General features: G+C 46.3%; 1 protein-coding gene across 1 annotated transcript; it reads right to left on the reverse strand.

Moving 5' to 3' along the window:
- Positions 1–2,676: 2,676 nt before the first annotated feature.
- Positions 2,677–8,864, reverse strand: LOC118081098 (cholinesterase-like). Its single transcript, XM_060271009.2, has 4 exons — positions 8,570–8,864; positions 4,873–6,340; positions 3,664–3,827; positions 2,677–2,780 (listed from the first exon to the last, which is right to left on the reverse strand). The coding sequence occupies exons 2-4, from the start codon at positions 6,327–6,329 to the stop codon at positions 2,677–2,679; spliced, it is 1,725 nt and encodes a 574-aa protein (XP_060126992.2). The 5' UTR covers positions 6,330–6,340; positions 8,570–8,864.
- Positions 8,865–9,641: the final 777 nt, after the last annotated feature.

A 9,641-nucleotide genomic window follows, 5' to 3' on the forward strand; every position in this document is an offset into this window, starting at 1 on the left:
TCAAAATGCAAGTAGATAAATAGGAACCGCTACAGCAGGAAGGTAAACGGCATTTCCATGTGCTGCTCTGGTTTGCCAGAAGCGGCTTTGTCATGCTGGCCACATGACCTGGAAGCTGTACGCCGGCTCCCTCGGCCAATAATGCGAGATGAGCGCGCAACCCCAGAGTCGGTCATGACTGGACCTAATGGTCAGGGGCCCCTTTACCTTTAGTATAGGGGTGCTCCTAGATGCCTCTGTAGCTAGGAGTGCCTTTTACCAGCTATGTCTGATTTGCCAACTATGGCCATTCCTGGACAGGGATAGCCGGTCTACTGTAGTCCATGCATTGGTAACCTCAACTTCCTGACAGTAAGAGCTGTTCGGCAGTGGAATTTGCTACCAAGGAGTGTGGTGGAGTCTCCTTCTTTGGAGATCTTTAAGCAGAGGCTTGACAGGCATATGTCAAGAATGCTTTGGTGGTGTTTCCTGCTTGGCAGGGGGTTGGACTGGATGGCCCTTGTGGTCTCTTCCAACTCTATGATTCTATGATTCAAGAGTGGATTACTGTAATGTGCTGTAATTGGGGCTGCCCTTGGGTCCCGTTCAAAAGCTCCAGCTGAGGCAGAATGCTGCAGCCAGACTTTTTTTATTTTTTTAAAAAATTACTCCTACAGTGATGATAACAAGGTTTTCTGGTTCGCAGCGTTCAGCCACCATGCATCCTGTAGCAGAATGTTGTGGGAACCTAAGAGAACCTTTCTAAAAATGGGGGGGGGGATGAATGGGGAACTTATGATCCTGCAGTTGTTGTTGGTCTGGAGTGATAGTCCCAATTTGCCTCTCCCAGTTTTTCATTTCTCCATTCTTAAAAACCCCTGCAAAATGTGTGTGGCAGATAACATAACTATCTGTGCGGTTTTGTCGGGGTGCTTTCATGTTCTTGCTGTTGTTTTCATGTTTCGTAAGGCCAGTTGTCTGGGAAAGTCAGGGAAGAAGTAGAATAATAATAATAATAATGTATATGCAGAATTAGTAATGAATATGCAGAATTCATCATGCGAAAGGCTGGACTAGATGAATCCCAAGCCGGAATTAAGATTGCTGGAAGAAATATCAACAACCTCAGATATGCAGATGACACAACCTTGATGGCAGAAAGCGAGGAGGAATTAAAGAACCTTTTAATGAGGGTGAAAGAGGAGAGCGCAAAATATGGTCTGAAGCTCAACATCAAAAAAACCAAGATCATGGCCACTGGTCCCATCACCTCCTGGCAAATAGAAGGGGAAGAAATGGAGGCAGTGAGAGATTTTACTTTCTTGGGCTCCTTGATCACTGCAGATGGTGACAGCAGTCACAAAATTAAAAGACGCCTGCTTCTTGGGAGAAAAGCAATGACAAACCTAGACAGCATCTTAAAAAGCAGAGACATCACCTTGCCGACAAAGGTCCGTATAGTTAAAGCTATGGTTTTCCCAGTAGTGATGTATGGAAGTGAGAGCTGGACCATAAAGAAGGCTGATCGCCGAAGAATTGATGCTTTTGAATTATGGTGCTGGAGGAGACTCTTGAGAGTCCCATGGACTGCAAGAAGATCAAACCTATCCATTCTTAAGGAAATCAGCCCTGAGTGCTCCCTGGAAGGACAGATCGTGAAGCTAAGGCTCCAATACTTTGGCCACCTCATGAGAAGAGAAGAATCCTTGGGAAAGACCCTGATGTTGGGAAAGATTGAGGGCACTAGGAGAAGGGGACGACAGAGGACAAGATGGTTGGACAGTGTTCTCGAAGCTACGAACATGAGTTTGACCAAACTGCGGGAGGCAGTGCAAGACAGGAGTGCCTGGCGTGCTATGGTCCATGGGGTCACGAAGAGTCGGACACGACTAAACGACTAAACAACAACAACAACAACAAATTATTATTATTATTATTATTATTATTATTATTATTATTATTATTATTAATACACCACCCCTCTGGCTGTAAGAACTGCAAGCAAGCAACTGAGAGGTGAGGGTTCAGGGCAGTCTTGGCAACTGTTACTAAGGGATTTGGGATGTTGGGAGAGTGACCATTGGAGGGCAGGTAAGCCAGTGTGGGAGGCAGAAAGGAGGAGCCTTGGAGCAATGAATGAAACATACTGTTGTGGGGAATTTCACACTGCCCTCTCTATCCTCTATCCAGGAGAGCAAAAGGCATTATCTGCAATCAAGGACACTCTCTAGGCCAGGCAAAAACAAGGGTAGTGGGTGTGGGCTGGAGAGAACTGCAAGGACCAGATAGAGATATATGCAGGGCCCATATTTTAGGTTCCCCCATCCCTTTTCTAGAGCATTCTGGATTCACAGTACAGTGGTACCTCAGAAGTCAAACGGAATCCATTCCGGAAGTCCGTTCGACTTCCAAAACGTTCGGAAACCAAGGCACGGCTTCTGATTGGCTGCAGGAAGCTCCTGCAGCCAATCAGAAGCCGCGGAAGTCACGTTGGACATTCGGGTTCCAAAGAACGTTAAAAAACCAGAACACTCCCTTCTGGGTTCGCGGCGTTCGGGAGCCGAAAGGTTCGACTCGCAAGGCTTTCGGCTTCCAAGGTACAACTGTACTGGCTCCAAGTTTTGGAGGGCCCTCGGGCAAAACATTGAGCCTACCTCCTTATTGAGCCTACCTCCTCTGTGGCATTATCACAAGCTGCTACTCCTCGTCTTCCTCATCATGGTTACCACCTGATTTCTTGTCAGAGAACCAATGAGCAAGTGCCCACAACTTCTCCTTCCCCACCACCACCACTGACTGAGCTAGAGTAAGAGGCAGGTGTACAATCAGGGGAGCAGGCCTGGGGCCATGAGTGTATTTAGCAGTGGTCCTTCACATGCCAACCTCTGACACAGTCCTCTAAAACTGGCCAGTTAACTAAATATGCTCCCTTTCTTGAAAGAGCTCTTCTGTAATGCTTCAGAAGAGTACTTTTATATTGCCCATTTCCAATGATATCACTCCTCAATATTTTGAGCTAGCAATTGCATACCCTACAACATTTCTCCAATGAAAATAGGGATGGCCTATTCCATTATTATTATTATTATTATTATTATTATTATTATTATTATTATTTCCTGCCCATCTGACTTGGTTGCCCCAGCCATTCTGAACACCTTCCATCATATACAGGTGAAACTCGGAAAATTAGAATATCATCAAAAAGTGCATTTATTTCAGTAATGCAACTCAAAAGGTGAAACCAATATATGAGATAGATGCATGACATGCAAAGCAAGATATGTCAAGCCTTTATTTGTTGTAATTGTAATTAGGTCAATTATAATTGGAATGTAATTAATGAAATGTAATAGCGATGTTTATTTTTGTATTATTGTAACTATTTGTTTTATTACTGAGGAATTTCCAAAAGAAAGCATTTGTAAAAATTAAAAGAAAAAGAAAAAATAATAAGTTGCATTACTGAAATAAATGCACTTTTCAACGATATTCTAATTTTCCGAGTTTCACCTGTATAGAAACACAACAAAACATTAAACATTTTTTTTTTAAAAAAAAAACTTCCCTATAGTTATCTTCTAAAGGTTGTATAGTGACTTATTTCCTTGTCTCGGAGGTCACAACGGGAGCACAGCTGAGCAACTACATATACTCCCACTCCCAAAGGAGCCCCAAATTCACCTGCTTCTGTTGCATTTGAAAAAAGAGATGCCAGAAAACCACAGTGTGAGGCAGGTGACCTGTGTTTGGACTGAGCTTCCTTTCCGCTAATATGAAAGAAGTTCTGCTCTGTGGAATTGTAGACAGGCCACTGCACTTCACTTGCCTCTGACCCAGTGGGATTCCTGTTGGGGCAACAAAGAAACCAGAGAGTAAATAGCAGGTAATCAATAAATAATAGAAGATTGATGATGGTGGTGGTGATGTTGATGATGATATATTTTTATTTATACCCCACCCATCTGGCTGGGTTTCCCCAGCCACCCTGGGTGGCTCCCAGCAGAATATTAAAAACACGTTAAAACATCAAACATTAAAAAATTCCCTAAACAGGGCTGCCTTCAGATGTCTTCTAAAAGTCATAGTTGTTTATTGCCTTGACATCTGATGGGAGGATGTTCCACAGGGCTGGTGCCACCACCGAGAAAGCCCTTTGGCTGGTTCCCTGTAACCTCACTTCTTGCAGTGAGGGAACTGCCAGAAGGCCCTCGGAGCTCAGCAATGGGGGTGAAGATGCTCCTTCAGGTATACTGGGCCGAGGCCATTTAATGCTTTAAAGGTCAGCAACAACACTTTGAATTGTGCTCAGAAATGTACTGGGAGCCAATGTAGGTCTTTCAGGACCAGTGTTATATGGTCTCGGCAGCCACTCCCAGTCACCTGTCTAGCTACCACATTCTGGATTAGTTGCAGTTTCTGGGTCACCTTCAAAGGTAGCCCCACGTAGAGCGCATTGCAGTAGTCCAAGCGGGAGATAACTAGAGCATGCACCACTCTGGCGAGACAGTCTGCGGGCAGGTAGGGTCACAGCCTGTGTACCAGATGGAGCTGGTAGACAGCTGCCCTGAACACCGAATTGACCTGCACCTAATAGGAGGATGGTAGGCAGACAGGCTCCAACAAGTGAGAAGTGTGGTCTGGGGTGGAAGGCTCATGGTGGTTGGCTAGAGAGGCCTGGAGAATCACCTTTCTGCCCCTCCTCGACTGACGTTTCCTACTCTGCCTCTACAAAACTGAACCCTTTTGCAACAATAACATGCTGGGAAGTGGTCTACCCACACTTTTCAAGCTGAACCACATTCACAACTTGCACAGAGATCAAAGGTGGCCTCTAGGACACAGATAAGCAGGAAGTGTTTGTTTTACGACGCAGAAGGATTAATGCCTTACCCGCTTCTGGCAAACTCTGCCCAGTATTGCATCACTCGGCGGCTCAATTCAGCATCCTCAGCCGCAGCTTCCGATTGGTTTGTTTGCGACTCGGATGCCATGATTCCAAACAAGTAAGGCAACTCAGCTCCATGGGGTACTCCTGCCCACTTAGGCCAAATGGGAGAACGGTGGTCGAAGGAGTAAACATAAAGTGGGCTCTCGGCTCCTCCAACCTTTGCAGCAAACTCAACCAGTGGGCACACAAAGAAGCAATCTCCTAAAAGCTGAGTCAAGGCCATTTGGTACTTTTCTGGCCCATGGCTCTCTTGGAGGTACTTCAGTATTGCAGCATTGACGATCTTTTGTTCAGTTCCATTTTTTACCGTTTGCTTTACCCCTTCATAGAGCTGTTCCCTGGTGAGTACTGAATCGTTTCCTATGATGCTAGGAAATAGCATTAATAACATATATGACCCTTCATCGGCAACGACACCAGCGAGAACGGGTTTGCCCTGAACACCACCAGTCTCCAGGAGCTTTTGGGGATCATCTGGGATGAACTCCCCATCGGTTGTCAAAGAAAACAGAGGCCCCAGGTCAGAAAATGCCTTGCCATCCTTCCCCTGTAGACAGTTTACCATAGCACTGTGGTTAGCTTCAGGACAGCCCATGAGATGACTCACATTTACCGAAACTCTTAAGGCATCATCAGGATTTCTCCAACCCCAGGGGGCATTGGGAACACCACTCTGAAGCACAGCACGGGCAAAAAGGGATTGGCTAGCCGGTGAAAACAGGTGGAAACCAACTGAGGCTCCCCCAGCACTTTCACCAAAGAGAGTTATCCGGGCTGCATCACCACCAAACACAGCTGCGTTCTCACTCACCCACTTCAGAGCCAGATTTTGGTCCCACAAGCCAGCGTTTCCTGGGACTTCTGGCGGCAGGTACAAGAAACCCAGACTCCCCATGCGGTAATTCATGGAGGCCACAATGACATTCTCTGTAGCAGCTAGGAATGCCCCGTTGTAGAGGTCTAGCGAGGCTGTGCCACTGATAAATCCCCCACCGTAGATCCATAGAAGGATGGGCACTGGTGTGACTGGCCGTGGGTGGGGCACCCAGATGTTGAGGAAGAGGCAGTCCTCTGAAAGTGGTGTGTTGGGAAGCAATATGGTTGAATTAGGTAGGAAATCAATAACCACCTGGTGGCAAGAGTTACCAAAGGTGGTGGCCTCTAAGACATGTCTCCATGGCTGATGAGGAAGGGGCTTCTGGAAGCGCAGTTTTCCCATGGGGGGCTCAGCATAGGGGATGCCGAGGTAGGCGGTCACAGAGCCAGTGCCAGCTGGGAGTATTTTGCCTTTAATGGGACCGCTGCTGGTGACCACCACAGTATCATTTTCCAAGGCAAAGCTGGAAGCCAGAAGGAAGAGGAGGCAGAAGGAGGAGGGTGAAGTCCAGAAACGAGGCATAGTGGCTGCAGCTGAAAGAATCAGAAATAGGGTTAGGGTGGGAAACACAACAATATATCATTATATATTTCTTTTAGAAACACCGCAGCCACATGGCAGTCTATTCTGTTCTCCAGATGTTTTCCAGACTCCTGTTTTCCACATTGTATTTGAGCTTTCATGTGACATACAACCATTTCTGAAAATCTAGTGGGGTACGGTGCATGTTTAGTTCATTTCTACTTTATTTGCTAACTGATTTTTTCCCCACCCAGAAGCAAATAGCATGAAAGTGGTGCTAACCTTGCACCATATTCTCTACATTTCCAGAAGTGCCAGGGATGTGGGTGGCACTGTGATCTAAACCACTGAGCCTCCTGGGCTGGTCGATCAGAAGGGCGGCGGGGTTTGAATCCCCATGACGGGGTAAGCTCCTGTTGCTCTGTCCCAGCTTCTGTCAACCTAGCAGTTCAAAAGCACACCAGTTGAAGTAGATAAAGAAGTACCACTGTGGCAGGAAGGTATACTGCATTTCCTTGCACTCCGGCGCACGTCACGGTGTTCTGTTGTGCCAGAAGCGGTTTAGTCTTGCTGACCGCATGACCCAGAAAGCAAGCCCATAGTTCCTTTGACTGGACTTAACCATCCCGGGGTTCTTTTACCTTTATCCTTTTTTAACCAGAAGTGCCCTTCTAGTGAAATCTCAAGTAAGGTGCAGAAATTAACAGGGAAACAGCATGAAAGAAAGAACTGCAATGTGAATGCAAACCAAGTTAACCATATAAACAAGATGGGGAATCTGTGACATCCCAGCTGTTATGGGATATCAGATCCCATCAGCTTCAGCCAACGGGGCCAATAAAGGTAAAGGGACCCCTGACCATTAGGTCCAGTCGTGATCGACTCTGGGGTTGTGGCTCTCATCTCGCGTTATTGGCTGAGGGAGATGGCGTACAGCTTCCAGGTCATGTGGCCAGCATGACTAAGCCGCTTCTGGTGAACCAGAGCAGTGCACGGAAACGCCATTTACCTTCCCACCCATCTACTTGCACTTTGACGTGCTTTCGAACTGCTAGGTTGGCAGGAGCAGGGACCGAGCAACGGGAGCTTACCCCGTCACAGCGATTCGAACCACCGACCTTCTGATCGGCAAGCCCTAGGCTCTGTGGTTTAACCCACAGTGCAACCCATGTCCTAACATGGCCAATAGTCAGGTTGTTAATGCAACCCAGGATTGGAGAGAGGGGGAGACCAAGGAATCGATACCAGTTTTTAAAAGAAAAGAAAAAGGAAAGAAATGGCTTGTTGATTTCATCTTCTCAAAAATTCTCAATATACTGGTTGGTGAAGAATACTGTGTGAGAGAGACAAGGAAGTGAGGATCTCCCAAGCTGGGAGAAGAATGGGAAACTCCCAGGTGAAATTTGGGAGTCTTCACTTCCTTCTGTTTGGGATAAGGGCTAATACATACCTGTGAGAGAGGACCTTCTTCCTTACTCCTTTTCTCTTTCTTTTTATTTTTGTTTAGATCAGTTTGCTTTTTAATGTTTTAATAATAGATTACATTAAAAAGCAAACTGATCTAAACAAAAATAAAAAGAAAGAGAAAAGGAGTAAGGAAGAAGGTCCTCTCTCACAGGTATGTATTAGCCCTTATCCCAAACAGAAGGAAGTGAAGACTCCCAAATTTCACCTGGGAGTTTCCCATTCTTCTCCCAGCTTGGGAGATCCTCACTTCCTTGTCTCTCTCACACAGTATTCTTCACCAACCAGTATATTGAGAATTTTTGAGAAGATGAAATCAACAAGCCATTTCTTTCCTTTTTCTTTTCTTTTTTTCTTTTTTCTTTTTGTTTAGATCAGTTTGCTTTTTAATGTAATCTATTATTAAAATGCTCACTGGAAGGACAGATCGTGAAGCTGAGGCTCCAATACTTTGGCCACCTCATGAGAAGAGAAGAATCCTTGGGAAAGACCCTGGTGTTGGGAAAGATTGAGGGCACAAGGAGAAGGGGACGACAGAGGACAAGATGGTTGGACAGTGTTCTCGAAGCTACGAACATGAGTTTGACCAAACTGCGGGAGGCAGTGCAAGACAGGAGTGCCTGGCATGCTATGGTCCATGGGGTCACGAAGAGTCGGACACGACTAAACGACTAAACAACAACAACAACATTATTAAAACTTTTAACAAAACCTCAATTATAAAAGATATTCCCATCTACAACACAACCGCACATTCTCTGCAGTGGTATACTTACCAAATGCCGTTGCTCTAGATGCAGGAAGGGGGCACTTATGGAGGCTTCAGACTGCTCCTTGGGGGTGCTACAAGAAAAGCAGTTTCACCTCTGCAGTTCTTACACTCTCTTCCCCCTCTTTGAGACTGATGTGTTGATTGCTGGTGCTCCTTTAGTATTGTAAGGCCCGTGTGGCAACAGCATCTTCCAGGAATTGCAAGGCTCCTGTGTTATGTTTCATGCCCACATCCGGGTGCCCTTAAGCAACCAGGTACAACTGTCCTGAAATGTAACATTCTTTCTTCGAATAATTGTTGTTTCACCATCACATCCGCCGACATCTTAAGTCACCAAGAATTACGTAATGTTTTAACTACTGGTCATTCAATTGGGTCTTGAATCAGAGCAAGCATCAGAATTGCATGGGGGTGGGAGTGGGGGGTCTGAATGATTCTGAATTCCATCCTCTAGTTCCCTTTGTGCCTGGTAATGGGGGGAAAATCCATATATTTTAACTATGCTGCTCAGTTGGAAGAGCACGGGACTCTGAATCTCAGGGTCATGGGTTCGAGCCCCATGTTGGGCATGGCAGGAAGACGGACTACATGACCCTTAGGGTCCCTTCCAACTCTACAGTTCTATGATTCGATGGCTGAGTATTACGATCACCAACAAATGTTAAGAACATCAGAAGAGCCTGCTGGATCAGGCCAGTGCCCCTTCTAGCCCAGCATCCTGTTCTCACCGTGGCCAACCGGATGCCTGTGGGGAAACCCACAAGCGGAATCTGAGCACAAGAGAAGAGGAAGAATAACAATTTTGGTTTGATAGTGGCTAACAATCTCCTTTTCCCTTCCTCCCCCACAACAAACACTCTGTGAGGTGAGTGAGGCTGAGAGACTTCCGAGAAGTGTGACTAGCCCAAGGTCACCCAGCAGCTGCATGTGGAGGAGCGGGGAAGCGAACCCGGTTCACCAGATTACAAGTCCACCGCTCTTAACCACTACACCACACTGGCTCACAAGAGCCCTCTCCCCCACCTGTGGTTTTCAGCAACTGGTATTCAGGAGCATTGCTGCCTAAAACTGTGGAT

Source organism: Zootoca vivipara, chromosome 2, assembly GCF_965207765.1.
Source record: "Zootoca vivipara chromosome 2, rZooViv2.hap1.1, whole genome shotgun sequence".
NCBI classification, from domain to species: domain Eukaryota; kingdom Metazoa; phylum Chordata; class Lepidosauria; order Squamata; family Lacertidae; genus Zootoca; species Zootoca vivipara.